Below are 17,933 nucleotides of genomic sequence, written 5' to 3' on the forward strand. Positions count from 1 at the left end.
TGAAAAGATTAGAAGCTGTGGTTATTCGCTCTTTGCATGAGGACATCATGATTCTTAGCGGCAGTGTTAACTGGGAAGGTTAACGTTCTTATGGAGCACTGCAGAAAGGCAGTAGCATACCCAGCCAACATCTGAAATGTATGAACTGTGATACTTGGGGAGAAAGATTTAGGGATCTTTTTCTCGCCACTGAAATTCATTGGACTATTAGTTTTTTTTGAGGAACAGAATGAGGAAATAATGATTTTTCTACGTAGCAAGCACCCGTGACATGCATGAAATAAACTACAAATGACTGAAATATGTTCTCATGATGTACAAGTGAGTGCTAGTTTCTCCTCTTCAGGTTTATTTGGTGAACGTCTTCTTTTACATAGTTTACTGATTTGTGCAATTTCCTGAATAAACCAGTGCATAAAATGTGAGACGATGGGGGGGGGGGGGGGGGGGGGGTTAAAAAGAAAAGCTTCTTTTAAAAAATCCTTGTTGGTCATGTTAATAAAATCTCAGATTGTTGAGAGTGAGTGACAATTAAAATTCAGATTTAATTTTTACCACTAATGCTGTGTTTAAACTTTTTTTTTGCCTAGTTTGGACAATGCAAATATAGACTAGTCATTTCCACTTTCAGATTCTTACTGCATTATTAACACAATGCTGCACTGTTTAGGTTGTGAACACTTCTGGCGAATGTTCTAATACAGTTTCTACAAGATTTTCAAAACTAAAGAAGGGAATCATTAAAACAGTCCTATGAATAGGCTTCGTAAAACTTGGTTTTGAGTTCTCCCTAAATTTGAGGCCTGAACTACCGGGTACTACCTCGTTACATCATGTTTAAACCAGTTTGTAGTGATTGTGTCTCTGGTTGTTTTTTTTTTTAAACAGACGGTTCGCAAGCACCAGCCAGACCCCCTAAACCACTTCCTCGCAGGACTGCACCAGAAATCCACCATAGAAAAGCATACAACTCTGACACCTCCTTGGAAAATGTGGATGCAAAAATTGCAAAACTTATGGGAGAGGGCTTTTCCTTTGAAGAAGTGAAGAGGGCACTTGAAATAGCCCAGAATAATGTCGATGTGGCTCGTAGTATTTTAAGAGAATTTGCCTGCTTTCCTCCACCAGTCTCCCCACGTCTCAATCTATAGCAGCATGCAAGTCCCTGCAGCAGATGAATTGTGTGTGTATGTTTGGAACTGAGAGCAAGAGAGAGAATTTGCGAGAGAAGTTTTCTTCTCTTGTCATCATTAGAAGAGGGTCTGTTTCCAGCAGTTTATCAAAGGAAGACGGCTGCTCTGATCAAGACTCATAGATGGTCTGAGGCTTCTGTATTTTTGCTAGCCATACTTTTAAAATCAGGGTTGAACTGACAAAATTATTTTAAGAAGTTTACTTCCCTTGAACTTTGAATCTGTGAATTGCTTTTTTTCTTGTTTACAAGTTGGCAAGTTAACCGTTTTCTAGTTGACACTTGTACTGTGTTCCTGTTTAGATTCCCTTGTATGGTGGTCAGTTCAGCTGTAGCATTTGCAACATTTTCCATGCTGACCACCCCATCAACTAAATCATTTTTTTCCAGAAGCTCTGTATTTCCATTTCTCCTTTTATAAGAGGCTTTAGTGGTTTTTGCATTTCAATTTATCAAACAAATGCGCAAAAAAAAAAAAAGTACGTGGCCTTCACTACTGAGCGTTTTCTTCTGATATTGCTTTGTTATTGAGAGGAAGAAAAATCTGAATGTATAATGCGTTATTTTTTGTCTATGAACTGCCTTTTTAAAGGTATTTTGACAGTGACATTGGGCAGCTTTTATTTTTATTATGGATTTTGTGACCTATAGTCTTCAAGGTCTTGATCCATGTAATTTCCAGTTTTAAAAAAAAACAAAAAAACAAAAAAAAACACATGCAGTAATGAAACTAAAGAACATGACGTGACAGCTTTTAAAAATTTGAATGCAAACGTCGATGTTGTACTTAAGGTACATACCAAGGGCACCTGTTGTTCATGCCTTAAGTATCTTCAGGCATACTGAATAATGGGGAATCTCTCTGAATTATATTAATGATCAGGTAAATTACAGTCCTATCTTCTGAAAAGTGGATGACACTTAATTTCCTGTTCGAGTGATTGTCCTCTGGTTCATCATGGCTTTAGGGACCAGTTCATATTGACATGAGTGATGCACTGTTAAGTCCTAATGCTACTGTTGGAATACTTTTTACAATGTTCTTTAGTAATCTCGCTGTTCACACTATTGCATTAGACTGTGTTTCATACCCAAATTCACTCATTCACTGTCCCTGCAGAGATGTAAACATCTTAGATCTCTTTGCCCGGGATGGAACAGTGTTACCTCAGTCTGATTTTTATTTTTTTTTTTTAATTTAAAGCACGGATTGATGCAAGCCAAATCAAGTCCTTTGTTTTTTGTTCTTACTAGAGACTCAAATTAAGAGTCCAGACTTTCCACAGTAATTCTCATATTGCTGCTTTCCTATTTTTGTGGAAAACACTGAAATTCTCTTCCCCCTCCCCCCCCCCCCCCCCCCCCCCCCATCCCTTACTGTTGAACAGATGAACCACGTGGAGGGTAGAGTAGTTTCAGTATTTTAAAATATGGCCAGTACATGATCTTTCAAGTTGTGATAAACTTAGGTTGTGGTATATATTTATTTCCTTTTTATCTTTCGGTTTTCTCCTTTACTCATGGCAAGTTGTAAAAGTTACACCACTTAGAAGATCGAATTTCAGCGACAAATGGATTTATTTTAAAGTTTTGTGGACAACCAAACATCTCAAGTAAGGAATTCAAAGTCACTAGAAAACCCAGTGGAAATTGCCATTATCATATCATTTCATTAACAGCTTATTCTTTTTTTTTCTTTTTTTTAAAGAAATCATTCCTTTTCAGGATCACAAAGCATGGCATGATGGCCATCATTAATCTGTCTTGGTCCAGTGAAACAAGATGATCAGAGGTATTTGAGCTACAGGGATGAGTTTCTGTTCTATTTCAATCTAAGCAAATGATTTCATGTACTAGAAAAGGGCATTTGCAGCTTCCTTTCAGTATTCATTCTTTGGGTAGGGATAACAAAAGCTTTTGGCTGAAGTTTTACTCAGTATTCTGTGTTTAAGTAAATCCCCTCCCCCCCCCCCCCTTTTTTTGTCACAAAGTATGCTGTTTTCAGCTCTTTCGATTGCTTTCTTTCCTGCATCATATTGATAACATTCTAGCATTTCAGTCAAATATAAATTCAAAATGATACAAGCTGTTAAGATAAATGTTGCGATTTTATTAGAATTGCTTAATTATAGCTCTAACATAACTGCCAGTAATAGCAACGATGGAAAAAAATGCATTGCACAGAGAAGCAAACAATCTGCAGATCATGTGTTGGAATTTCCAATCATATTGGATAAAACTGGCACGGATTCTCTTATTTTCTAAATTTTATTCAGGATCTTAGAATAAATGACACCACCGTGTTTCAATTAAGAAGCAAGAAGAATAGTCATGTAAAATATTTTAAAATTATTTCTACACAAGCTCTTTCTAGTTTTTTTAATAGCATTCCCAGCCTGTTTGGCATGACTTGTTTTTTGTACATGTGTTTAAAAACCTTTATAATGTAATAGCATAGGTAGTGGCTTTACACTCTAAAAATTCCATTCATCTTTAGACGATAAAGCGAATCAGATACTCTTACACAATGGAACATGAGATGCCTCAGACCTGTTTCAGTTAATAGATTTAAAGCCAAATTGAGTGAAATTGCCTTGCTAGACTGTTGATGTTTACTGCACAGGACTTAATAGGCTTGAGAGAGGTAAATCTGACAATTTGGTTCCCTAAAATGTCTTTAACAATTTAAAAAATAAAGGTTTAATCTTGCAAATGCCTGTGAACATATGTAACTTTAAGCACACGACTGACTGTACTGGGTATACTCGAATGAAGTTGCGCAAATGCTTGTGTGTGTAAAAGTGGGGCCTACGGATCTATTTTCTACAGTAGCCTCCTTTAGACCATCATGCCAACATCTGCATTTATTTCCTTGATGCAAAATTGCTGCATTTTAATCAGATTTGCTGAATCAGAAGGTGAGCAATACTTATGAACATCAACGGCATGGATCCTTTCCAAAGATGATAGGTTAAAAACTGAAACTGCGCTGAAATAAATGAATTCCATGTGATTAGCCAATTAATGGGTTGGCTAGAAACCTAAAATGGCCACTGATCAAATGGGTCAATGTTGCATAATCCAAGTGCACATCTGGCAAAGACTTTTTCATAGTGTGAATTTAGATTTTTGTATCCAAATCATTTCCTCTCATAATTTCAGCTTGAAGCTTTACTTTGCACTGATTATTCTGAACTGGTAACCATTTGAATTTGTGTCTTAAAGCTGGACAGATTTGGAACCAGATGAATGGTATATTTTAAATGGATTCAGGTACTGCTTGTTGACCTGGAATTTAGTGCTTCTAGGAATGATTTCCTGAAAAGGACTGCAATAGTTTCCATTTTGAAGGGTTTTCTTCCAAATAACTATTTTATCAGAAAATGCCTTTTATAAACTTGTCTAGCGTGATAAACATAGTGACGTGTTCAATTAATTTATATTTTATTCAACATTCTTTTTCAATTCTGGTTATTATGTAACCTCGAGTACTTTATCTGTTCTTGTAAGATATTTTATAAAATGAATGTTAACAGAATACCAAGTTGGTCCTTGATTTTCAGTGGTTTGGCTATGATCCTGAATATTGCTGCTTGTGGCTTCAGAAGAACATAGTTATCCTAGATTATACTTTATAGAGATTGGGCACTGTCTTAAAAGCCAGAAAGACAAGTGAAATGGTATTAAAATATGGTGAATCAAAGCATTTAGAACCACCCCCATTGCTCGTGTATCAACTACATTCCAGTTATTTCACTTTCCAAATTCCGCTAATAAATTAAAAAAAAAACCTAATTAAAAAACCACAACCTAAATGACCTTTTACAACTTAAAAGCCCTACAGAATGAACGTATCTGTACAGTAGAAGGATATTGAATTATAAATACTTAGACAGTGGTTTATTTAAGCATCTTTATTATTCTGTTTTCTGAGGTGCTAAAGAAATTCCCAAGAGAAGAAGCTATAAGGCCAAAGGCAAAGTACTTTATCACAATGAGGTAACTGGATTTTTGCTGAGAAAAAGTGCATCAGAGACCACTATTGTGGCTGAAATAAAATCTTAGCATCAAATCCTGCTTGCTTTACTACACAGGTTCCATTGGAAAAAAATAGCCCGTGCACATAGGTGAGCTGGATTTCCCCTTTACATAGCATTCAAATTCTGAAAATGTTTAGAGGAGATACACTCCGGAGAGGAAAATGCGATGATCTCCATTAAAAACGCAACATTTGCCACGTTGCCAGTTACACTGGTAAGCTAAGGCCTGGAATGCGGATATTTCAATGGTTCCACCTGCACGCACTCAGCCATTTTCAGAGGAGAGGGTGCTGTAGTTCATTGGCCGTATGAATACAGTGTCAAAGATATTAGCCAGTTTGGTTTATATTTTTACAACAGCAGTGGTTTTTCATGTTTTCATTTTCGGTCACTTCCTATGTTTTGCCTCTGGTAAGTGTGAGTAATTGAGGCCACTTGTAATCTTTTAGGGAGATTTTGAGGTTGGAAACCCAGTCACTTTATTCTGGATGAAATGACTGGATCCACTTATCCCCTATGATGAAATGACTGCAACCCTGCATTCCAGTCGGACCCGCGGGTCGCTTGCAAGACAATTTAGTTAGGTTTGGAAATAAAATTTGCAATCCTGGAGCTTTAAAAATTACACTTGCCCTTAAGGGATATTTCCTGCCCCTTAGGGTAAATTCCATTGAGTTCCTATTCAAAATTAATAAATAATCCCACTCCCTCCCTGCAGGACAGAAGGAATTTCAAGGCTATGAGATTGTATGCAGGAGGCTGTTGTTCCCTAGGCCTACTTACCAAAGAAAAAAAGAAAAAAATTCATCCTAAAGGAGACTTTGAGCTTCCCATAGCTGCCTGTAATAGAGCCACCATATCGGAACCAGCCAATATAACTACATTGGCATTGGTTTCAGATAAATTAGTCGGCCTTTTTCGTTTGAGATAACTGCTTTGGTAACGAGCAGCCTGGGGGAGATAAGGTATTCACACAGAAGAAGGAGAATCCTGTATTCAGATTTCTAGGCCTGTCTTTCTCACATGCATACAAAATATAGCTGTTGCGATGGGCATATTTTCAAGTTTAAATATTTCATTATGAACTGTTTTGAAATGCTTGAGTATCTGGAACCTCTTCGAGAATATCTGGCATAAATGCTCCAATCCTGAATTAGCGCATCTTCCCTCAAAGAGATCTTCTTTGAAGAGATGTCTGCTGTGCAACAGAATGTCATGGCATTAAAAGCATCAGAGGACAAAAATGCCAAGTGGTAGAATACCTGAAAATCCTAACAAAATAACCAGGAGCCTGATATGGTGTATTGGAGGAAATCCTCCTGGTAAAAAGCTCAGTTTATTGATTTGTGTGTAGGTTGTGTGTATGTTAATCGAATGACGTGGAAGTGGGGAAGAGATTCAACCAATGCCTGCTAAAGAATTAGACTTGGAGTAAAACTAGGCTGTTGTATTCCCCTTAAACATCTGTTCCATCTGGACAGCTGAACAGAGTGTGCGTAGTAATCAAGCTCCTGTAGTAGCCCGGGTCAATGCCAAGGGCCAAGTTTTCTCCCCAGATAGAATGGGAGATGCATATGCTTGCCCTTCTCTATCCATCTGTATAATGATTAGGAGGAAGACACTGGAAGCGATAATAGCACTATCTTCAGATTGTCCTGTAAATGTTTATCCTCACAATAAAAGTGCAATAGGGAATTCCTATTTTCATCTGCTGGTTAAATATTCCAAACTCCCAGGATTGGGAAGCGCTTGTATCATCAGGTGTCCAAATATATCTCTTTGCTCTAGACCTGTTCCTGTAATTCAACCTTGCATAAATACCATCTTTCAGACACTTCTTCTCAGAGCACTCACCATCATCTCAAACTGAACAAGGGCCAAATAGTGTCCCCCAACTCTCTCTGCTACCTACATTCCTTATTATGGCTGTTATCACCACAATCTTCCCTATTACACAGGCCCATGGGGGTTGTATTTGACACTTCCCTCTCCTTTTCCCCCATGTTCAGGCTGGGGCCAAATCCTGTTGATTCATTGTCCTCAAATACTGCAGTCTCCTCCTCCTTGGGTTTCTTTGCTACCAATCTTATTCTGCTTCAGACCACCCAAAATGTTGCTGGCAAAATCCTTTTTAAGACTCCTTGCTCTCTCAACCTTTGAGTCACTCCATTGACTATTACCTTGTATGTAACTTCCGGTGCCTATCTTCAAGACCACACAACACCTGTCCACATTTCTGATCCTTTCCCTTTTTCTCCTAATTCCCTCTGTCCATGACACTAGCCATGCTATCCTCCTCATCACCTATGGGCTTCCTTCCGTGCTCCCCTTTATGTTTAGAATGCCCCCGTGGAACTGTTTGTCAGAACTCCTCTGTCACCTCCTTCAAATCTCTCCTGCTTAGAAAAGAATACAGTAATCAAAAGGTGTATGTGTCTAATCGAGGAATTTTATTGCTGTCACCCTCATCCCCACCCCATTTATAACTCTCTGGTGGTGTCATGCTGAGTTTGGTCTCTTCCAGGCAGGGATGGAGTCTTTTCTTGTTTGGGGGAGATAATTAGCACATTTCTGGGATGCTCAAAACAGCTAATGAAGAATCCCAATAGGAACAACCCTTTTGTTTGAGATGGCCAGTGTCTGCATTAGAGAGTACGATGCTTGCCTTGCAAACATGGTTTATAGTATCCTGAACTGTTGGGGGGAGGGGTCACATGTAAATCTGACCTTTTACTATATTTCAAGACCTGTTTGGAGCTCATTATTTCCAGTGTTGGGGGAGAAGAGAAAGGAAAGCTTAATTTCATAAAACACATCAATTAATAATAGTAATACCTAGCTCTCATATAGCACTTGTATCTGTAGATTTCAAAGTGCTTTACAAAGGAGGGTCAGTACCGTTATCCCCATTTTTACAGATAGGGAAACTGAGACACAGAGGTGGAGTGAGTTGCCCTAAGCCACCTAAGGAACCCAAGTCTCAGTCCAGTGCTCTATTCATTAGGTCATGCTGCATCATTAATTTGAAATGAAATCACTAGACTGAGGTGGGTGCTTGTCCTGACTGGTTAGGGCAAAATAAAATACTTTATTTCAGGGGTCTGATGTCAGGGATTGGTGGATACAACAATGCTTCAAAGCTCTCTTAGCGGGAAGGTAACGTACAACTTCTGGATCATTTTGCCAATGGGTGGTGAGACCTTTATGATCCTCCTTGTTCTTGGGTCTCCTTGTGCAAGTTATTTGTGGTGGTTGTTTACTCTTAAGTTGACTCTTACGTTCTCTCTGCTTTTAACCAGATCTGGTTGTTGCTGGTTCTTTGTTTTCCCAGGGCCTGGCTGAGGCAGGGACTTGAATGAGCTGGCTGTGGCTCAGTGTAGGAAAGATGGGCCTGATAACTGGTAAGGGAAGGAAACTGAGGTTGATCTATCTGTTGATGGATCGCATCTGCCCAAGAGCATCCCAAGAGTGTAGTCGTAGGTGACTCCTTTTATTATTGAAATCTGCAGTTGTGATCTTCCCTTGCTTTTTCGGGCCCTTGCCACATTCACCCAGGTCTTTGTCAGATCTAAGCTGGATGTCTACAAAGCATTCCAGAAGCCATACACTCAAACACTTCTGGTAATGCAGTACATGCACCTGGTCCTTGCTTAGTAGAGTGAGACAATATTGAGTGTGTTGTGCAGCTACACTAATTTTCCATGGTAGGGTATACAGGCTGCAGGCTGAGCCAGAATAGGAAAGGGTTAATTTTCTGCCCTGGAGATAGGGAATTAAATCACTCCAGCCCCCACAACACCTGCCAGAATCAAGCCTGCAGGGAGGGGAGGGCCCACCAGCTGCAGTAAATAATCAGGTAAGTAACAGAGTAAAAGAGAGAACAGCTCCTGTAGGGGACTGCCCTACTCAGGGAAAACAAGGCTGCTAGGGGATCAGAAGGAACTGGATTTGTAAGGCCTGAGTACTGCAGCCAGCCTGGGAAACAAGGGGCTTTCTGGGGAAGAGAAACCTCTTTTTCCAGAAGATAAACAGAACTGTGGGGATGGGACCAGTTTATATTCGGTAAGCTACAGCTGGTTTGGGGAGAGGGCAAAAAATGGTGAAAATATCACCAAAAATGTTCCTGACTTCAGTTCAGCATCTAACTTTGCAGCAGTGTCGAAACTTTAGACTTCTATTGGCTGTAGCCATAAGGGATTCCAAGGATCAGGAGTTGTCATGCGTGGACATGTAGAGTAATACCTTACTCCTCTGATAGCCCCGTGGGTTTCACTGGAATAACTAGAGGAGTAAGATACTGCACAGCATGAGTGAGGGTGTCACCCAATGGCCCTATGCAGGTATTAATAGCTTCTCTCTAGTCCTAATGATAAGAACTTGGGTCCAGACCCTCAAAGCTATTTAGGCACCTAAATACATTTGGGATCTGGCCCTCAGTGCTCGCACCTTTTCTGTATACTAACAGTTAAATGTAAAGTTTCCCATTAGTAATTAGTATTGAATTTTCAGGGAAGGGTGAATGACTGACTATAAAACATTTTTTCTCGTTTTGGTGGGGTTGCAATTCATATTTAAACAATCTATCTTAGGGTTTTGTATTGCTGCCTCTCACCGTGGTATCTGAACGTTTTCCATGTAAAATCAATGGCAGTGGCACAGTTCCCAGTGGACCACAGGGAGTCTCAGGTTCTCCTCCCTGTTTGGATTATTGAAAGCTCTGCCTTAGGGTGGGGGGGCTACATGGTTGGTTTTCATTTTTTGGTAAGGAAAAGGAGAGTGAGCTGGAAATGTGTTGATTTTGTGAGTGCCATTCTTGTTATAGTGGAAAGGCTTTATCAGTTTTTGGAAACTATCTCAAACTCTTTTAATGGAAGGAAAAAAGCTGTTAAAATCAAATGGATTTTATTTATACATCTGTGGAATAGGGTGGTGGGTGGGCTTGAAAGTAGTGCTCTCCAGCTGTTTTTTTCCTCCTTGGTTAAACAGCTGACAAATCTTCTGCTCTCTAGTCAGTTACTAAAATCATACCAGCTTACCAATGCTGTCTTTTTGACATAGCAATTACAGTGTTTCAAGCAGACATTATCCATCTCTTGGTGGTAAGCCAATGATGGAAGGGAAAAAACCCTAAAAAACAAAACAAAACTGTAAATCAGAGGAAATGTGGCAGGGGGGAGACAGAGGCAGCTGCAAAGAGTGAGAGGAAAGGAATAAAAATGAAGAAAGATGAAGCAAATGTTCCCTCCTGAAAAAATAGTAAAGATGTTAAAAGGAAAGCAAGGGAAATGTAGCACAAAGCCCTGTATGAACTTTTTTTTCCAATGGAGGTAAATGGGAAATGTAAATAATTTTTAATGCAAGCAGTTAAATGGGTAGATAATTAAAAACATTAAAAGGGGATACTGAATCATATTCACTTCAAGCCACAATACAGAAAGGCAACCGATTTTTATTTGTTCCTCATAAAATATTTAGCTAGGATTCGGAAATGTCATGATATTTTTAACTTAATGACTGGAAAACCTGCAATTTACTGAATCCCCCAAATGAATGATGAGTGAATGTTAAGGAAGCAAACAATGGTAACACATGACAAAAATGTATTTTGCTCCTTAGTTTGTCAATTGTTTTATAACCTAAACATGCTATAGTAAATGTACTGTAGTAGTTTTGTAGAACCTATGAAATCTAAATAATATTGAGACCCCCCCCACTACAGCACAGCACCTGCTCTTAAATCTTTGCAAGGATTAGAAAGCATGTGAGTTAGTGTGGTGGCACTGTATCTGGACCCGGAATCTTAGGTGTCAGAGGAACATCATTTAGCCTTATCAAGACACATTACTCACACAATTTATCAAGGATTTGCTTATCCCATATATTGTACTGTTTGTCACTGTTCCAGCCCAGTTAACCGTTTCCTTCTCCTCCATGCAAAACTTCAAACGGTAATTAGATTTTTTTCCCCTCATATAGAAATCTAGGTTTCATTTTCAGTGCAATGATTGTAATTGCAAAGCAATAACATTGTACTCTTGCTGTGGGATTGCTTTTTTGGTGCCTATCATTACCACTAACTCATGACTAGAGAAGACTAACTACAGGAACGCCTCAGTTAAAGTCCTCTCGGTTAATCAATTAGGGAACATGCTCATTTAAAGTTGCGCAGTGCTCCCTTCTAATGTCATTTGGCAGCTGCCTGCTTTGTCCACTGCTTGCAGGAAGAGCAGCCCCTTGCAGCTAGCTGGTGGGGGCTTGGAACCAGGGTGGACCAGCAGCCCCCCTACCTTTCCTGTGCGGCAGCCACCTGGCAGGCTATCAATTGCCAGCAGTTCAGGTGTCCCTTCCCCCGCTGCTCCTGCCTTCTACCTTGGATCTGCTCCCAGGAACCTCCTGCTTGCTGGGGGGTGGGAGGGGAGGAAGTGGGGGGCTAATGTCAGGGTGTTCCCCTCCCCCAGCTCCTGCACCCCACTTACCCCATCTTCCTTAGAGCAGGGACACATCACAGGCGGCAGGGAGCTTGCCCAGGCAGCAGCTGCGGCTCAGCTTGCTGATCTAATTAACAAGGCAGTGTCCTTAAAGGGTAAATTCACATCTCTCTCTCTCTCTCTCACACACACACACACAAACACACACACATGGTGTGTCTCTCTCTCTCTGCCCTCCCTCCTTTCCTGCTTCCTTGTAGAGTGTGAGAGTTAACCCTTCAGGGCTCAGCCGAGTGCTAGTTCATCATTTAGCAGCAAGGCATTCCCTGGGAAATATCCCACCCTCGGACTTCACCACCTCAACCAAGCTTCGCAATCATCATCACTGTGTACCAGTATTAAATTGTTTGTTTAAAACTTATTTTGCGTGTGTGTGTGTATATAATATAAAATATAGTCTTTTGTCTGGTGAAAAAAATTTCCCTGGAACCTAACTCCCTCATTTACATTAATTCTTATGGGGAAATTGGATTCACTTAACATCGTTTTGCTTAAAGTCGCATTTTTCAGGAACATAACTACAACGTTAAGTGAGGAGTTCCTGTACATAACTGAGAAAAATTAGTGTAAATACGTCACTAATGCTCATACATTTTGGCCAACACTAATGATTTTGGATGCTTCTGTTTTTGGACACTCAATCTGAGGCCTGATTTGCTGAGCACCCAGCCTCCTTTAAGGTGTCTCTAGTAGAGCACCCAAAATCACAGATCACTTTTGATAATCTTGGATTTTTAAAATGTATGTATTCAGAATAACACCATAGAGATCACGATGATACCTAATTTTTATATAGCGATTTTCATCCATAAGTCTCAAAGCGCTTCACAAAGAAGGTTAGTACTGTTATCCCCATTTTAAATATGGGGAAACTGAGGCACATAGGGGTGAAGTGACTTGCCCAAGGTCAGTTGGCAAGCCAGTGGCAAAGCCAGGAATGGAATCTAGATCTCCTGAGTCTCTGCCTAGTGCTTTATCCAATAGGCTACAATTCAGTCATGTAGCTAAACTTCTGGTTATGTTAATTGGTGGTAGTTAGTGGGAGGCACAGCCACCCTTGAATTACACTGTAATTGAAATGTAACTACACAATATAAAGTAACAAATTTACTTGTACTCTTGATATTGGAGGTTGGTGGTGTACATTTTGTAAAAAGTGGTGGGGAAAAGCATATAGAAATCTGTAGAATACTTCCTTATTCTAGTTTATTTAAAACTCTCTAGAGCAGTGATTTTAAACTTTTTTCATTGGCGGACCCCTAACAAATGTTGAATGGAGGTGCAGACCCCTTTGGAAATCTTAGACATAGTCTGTGGACCCCCCAGGAGTCTGTAGACCACAGGTTGAAAACCACTCTTCTAGGGTAACGACAACCTTTCATGGACCCCTTAGACATGATTTTTGGACCACAGGTTGGAAACCACTGCTCTATAGCACCTGGTCACAGGGCAGCACAGAAGTGATGGAACAAAACCTTGGCACGTCACGTACTGATTTCAGTCCAAATTCTCTCATTAAGTCCAGCAAAACATCTGATCTCCACACAACATAAATTAGATCAACTTAGTTCAAAGGAAAGTCAAACTGTTGTAGATTATGCTATTATGATCACCAGTGAAGTGTTGAATAGACAGACTAAGCGTCATTAGCTTCACCTATTGTACTAGCAGTCCAAATTGACTGTGTGCTGAGGGGCATGGCCTCTCTTCAAAAGGTTGTCTCATATTTTTCTCCTTCCCTTTCCTCCATAGCTGTTCCTCGTTTCTTTTTTCTTTTTTTGTCGCTTCTCTTTTTTTAAATGTTAAGTACCGAAAACCAGTGGCAGTCTTGTCCATTAGCTTTTGTCTTATGTTCTTTTTGTGGGTGGCAGAAAGAGGAAACTGAGGCAGGTGCACCTGTCATGCTGCAGCTTAGCTGCTGGAGGGTGCCATAGGCAGGGCCCTCCTATGATATCTATACAGAATTGTGCAATGCAGTATGGTGGAGGTAGTGGTGACCAGCCATGTAACAGATTTGAATACCCCTATCTTAGCATCCATAACCACCATTTTATAGTAGTTGTTACAAACAATCTGGTCCTTTTTCAGTATCTAGCCACACTGCCTCTTTTTGTCACCTTGAGGAGCTTGAAAACAAAATGCCCTACAATTATATAACTTTATCTGTCGTGTAAATTGACCATGTCTAGTGGTATCTTAGCTGTAGAGATTGTTCAGTGAACAACCTTCACACAGACAAGCTTAGCCTGAATCCTTATAATTAGAGAAAAGTCTCATTTAAGGCTGAAACAAAGACATAACTAAGCCTATTTGAAATGTAATTAAGGATTAAAACTCTCCAAGTACCAATGTCCTATTTTCAGAAATGATTTAGGCTGTTAGGAGTCTCTCACTTAAAGTCAAATGAACTTGGGTCTTAAGTGCCTAGGGTCCCTTTTGAAATTGGGACATAGGCTCCTTTAATTCAGGAAAATTATTAAATTATTTGCATGAGTGATGACCAGAAGCTCCATAGTTGTTATGGAAACTCAGTTGCTCTTTCAAAAGTCATAATGGCCCCAAAATTGGTAGCTTAGACCAGAAGTTGATATGGGTTTTTTTTTTATAAAATGTGAAGCGACTGTGACAAGGAGTTACAGAAATGATGACACCTTAAGTACAGTGGTTTAACTTTTTTTTTCTGTTACTTCTGATGAGAAAAAGAGAGGAATGCTGCTTAGCTTACTGGACTCAGAGGTAGGAGAGTCCAGTGAACTAAGTTTCTTTTCCCTCCTGGCTTCTTCCCTGTTATAAAGTGACAAAAGCTTTAATTGACAGAACATAGGTGCTCATTTTAACTTTGAACTTCAGACCATAGCTAAAGATGGCTGCGTCTAGTGATCTTAGTATCTAGCATAGGAGCGGGCAAGAAGAAAAATTCAGAATGCATATTAATAAAAAATAATTTGATCAGCCTTAGTGCACAGTGGTGACACCAAGAAGGTCAAACAGCCAATCAGAATTATGGCTTTGGACAGCCGGCGTCCCAGAAGAGATTTTGGATTTCTCAATTCTTGTCCTAAACTCTTGTGCATGGTTAAATAGCTGCTACATTTTTATTTCAAGGGAGCTGAAATTTAGCAGTGGGTGAACTATTTTTATGTGATTTATCAACTTTTGGGATCCTTCTGAGTAAAAGTTGCTACTGCATATAAATCAAAATTCTTCTTTGAGTGGTTGCTCATATCGATTCCAATTAGGTGTGCGCACGCCGCATGCACGGTCGTTGGAAAGTTTTTCCCGTAGCAGCACCTGTTGGGTGGAGCACCCTGGAGTAGCACCTTCATGGCATTCAATATACAACCCTGCCGACCCGGCACGTCCTCAGTTCCTTCTTACTGCCAGTGATGGTCGTTGGAACCGTGGCGTCTTGCTTCACAAGCTCTCCACATTTCCCTGGCATGTTTATACTTTGGAGTTCTTAGTTCTTATAGTTAGCTGTTGGGCTGTGGGGTTTACCCTCCACCCCAACCGCATTCTCCTTCGGGGGCTTACATGCCCAAGTCCTGCAATAAGCCCATGCCAATGGAAGACCCCCCATGACGCTTGTTTAACGTGTCTGGGGGAAGCACAGCAAGCAGACAAGTGCAGGATTTGTAAAGGGTTTTGCCCCAGAGCAAAAGAGGAGCGAGACTTTTGCCTCAAGCAGCTCCTTACGGAGGCGACACTCAGAATGCAACCTACGTCGGCGCAGCAAGACCTGGCACCGAGCTCCTCGGTGCACAGCACCCCGGCGGCAGTGGTAGAAGTGGCACCACAGAAGGACTCTGGGAGAGACCCGTGGCACCACCGCTTCCCGGCACCGAAACCAGAGGGATTGACCTGGCACCGGTCCCACACCCCAGTGCAGAAGTGGCACCAGAAGCAGGGGAGGAGTGGATCTCCAGCTCAGAGACCCACCCCTTTGGAGCTGGCCAATAGGGCGCATCCCAACATGGGGCACCCAGTGCCAAAGTCTTTGGAGATGGCACCATCGCCTTTGGCCCTGCAAGGGGGACTGTTGAGTCTGGTGCTGTTGGATTCCCCGGGTCAAGTCATTGAGGAGGTGGAATTGCCATTCACCCTAGACACCTTTGAGGCTCCAAGGGACCTCATCACAATGACAGCACCAAGGTCCCCCACCCTTCACACCAAGCCTCCGGTACCGCAATGTGTGGCACTGTCTCAAGGCAAACAAGTGATGCTTCATCCCTGGGCACTGCTGAAGGAATCATGGCACCGCTTGGAGTACCGGCACCGCTCACAATCATGGCACCGGTCAGACTTGCAGCACCACTCCAGGTTGCGCCAGCACTCCTGCTCATGACGCTGATCCTCACGTTGATTCGTGTTGGAAAGCAGCAGGTCCCACGCCAGGCACTGGTCATCCCGGCACCGATCTGTGACCCCACACAGATCCCAATCGCGGCACCGCTCCCCAGTCTTCCTCCGCTCGGCACCACCCTAGCCATCACAGTCCTGGTCCCCATCTTCGGACTCTGAGACAGGGTCTAGATACTCTAAGCGGGGCTGGCACCGGTCAGGCCATGGAAAGTCTGAAGTTGGGGGTAGGGCCATGGCCTGCGCAGTGGCCGGGACTAGCACAGTGGCCATTTTGGACCCCGTGGGCATACCACCAGGCCCAGGGCGTTCAGTCTAAAGGTTACAGGTTGGCGACCTCTGAACCGCAGGTGCCGGAGGCTTCTGCCAGTCACCCCACCCCTAGGGGTGCTGAGGAAGTACTGTTTCCTCGTCTTCCCCTGGAACGAACCCCAGTTCCTGAGCCAGATCCAGATGGTGTTGGCCCAGTCAGTGAGGGAGGACAGGAGGCCCCTGGAGACCAAGAGGGTCAGGAGGACCCTGTTCCCCCAGTAGCCTCCTCGTCTTCGTCCCGAGACGAGACGGTTGCAGACACCTCTGTCTCGGGACCACCCCCTATAGACAGCCGCACCCACCAGGGCCTCTTTCTCAGGGTGGTGAGAAATATGGGCTTGCAGGCTGAGGAGGTGGTGGAGTCGGAGGGCCTGATGGTCGACATCCTGGCCCCGGAAGGTATATCAAGGGTGGCTCTACCCCTCATCAAGACCATAGAAGCCAAAGCTAAGACCATTTGGCAGACGACGGCCTCCATCCCTCCCACCACAAAGGGTGTGGAGAGGAAGTATTTTGTCCCATCTAAGGGGTACAAATACCTCTTCACGCACCCGCAGCCTTGCTCGGTGGTGGTGGCTGCAGTAAATGAGAAGGAGAGGGAGGGACAACAATCCCCAGGGCCTAAATCCAAGGACGCTAAGTGCCTGGATTTATTTGGGTGCAAAGTGTACTCTACGGGGGGATTGCAACTCAGGATTGCCAACCAGCTGGCAATTCTGAGTGGGCACAGCTTCAACTCCTGGTGCTCAAGTTTAAGGAGCTCGTGCCAACTGAGTCCAGGCAGGAATTTGGAGGATAGTGGAGGAGGGCAAGGCAGTGGCACGGACCTCTTTACAGGCCTCACTGGATGCTACAGACTCAGCAGCGCGCACCTTGTCCTCCGGTATTGCCATGAGGCTTAGCTCATGGCTTCAGGCCTCGGGACTCCCACCTGAGGTTCAACAGACCATGCAGGACCTGCCTTTTGATGGGGAAGGTCTGTTTGTGGAGCAGACTGACTCTAGGCTGCATAGCCAAAAGGACTCAAGGGCTACCATGAAATCCTTGGGTATGCACACCCCGGCAACCCAACGCAAACATTTCAAGCACCTGCAGCAGCAGCGCTCCTGTCCTCCTCAGCTGAGGCAGGACTTTTATAGGAGAAGGGGCAGGAATGGCAGATGAAAGACTTCCAACTCCCTGTCCGAGCAGGGCCAGGGCCTGAGTAAACCATCGTCTGGTTCCAAGCAGGCCTTTTGAAGGGGTGCCCGAGGACAGTGCACCAGCCTCGCTTCCGGATCCTTCCCCATCTCTTTTGAATAGTCTGTCCCACTTCTACCATGCTTGATCCTAAATAACTTCAGACCGCTGAGTCCTCAGTATGGTAGAAGTGGGATATTCTCTCCAGTTCTCCTCTTGCCCTCCCTCCCACCCACCCCTTCCCTGTCCCTCTTCAGGGACCCCTTTCATGAGCAACTCCTTAATCAGGAGGTGCAGACACTTCTCCCCATGGGAGCGGTGGAGAAGGTTCCTCAGGGGCAAGGGATTCTACTCCCGATACTT

General features: G+C 42.6%; 1 protein-coding gene across 7 annotated transcripts in view; it reads left to right on the top strand.

The window, feature by feature from the left end:
• CBLB (Cbl proto-oncogene B) overlaps window positions 1–4,730 on the top strand; it is a 192,184-nt gene extending 187,454 nt beyond the window's left edge. For all 7 annotated transcript variants that reach the window (XM_037907760.2, XM_037907747.2, XM_037907754.2 and 4 more), the window contains one exon: window positions 889–4,730. In XM_037907760.2, the coding sequence (XP_037763688.2) occupies window positions 889–1,151 (263 nt within the window). In that variant the 3' untranslated portion in view covers window positions 1,152–4,730. The remainder of the gene's footprint in view (window positions 1–888) is intronic.
• The last annotated feature ends 13,203 nt before the right edge of the window (window positions 4,731–17,933 follow it).

This window comes from Chelonia mydas, chromosome 1 (genome assembly GCF_015237465.2).
Source record: "Chelonia mydas isolate rCheMyd1 chromosome 1, rCheMyd1.pri.v2, whole genome shotgun sequence".
Taxonomy (NCBI): Eukaryota; Metazoa; Chordata; order Testudines; family Cheloniidae; genus Chelonia; species Chelonia mydas.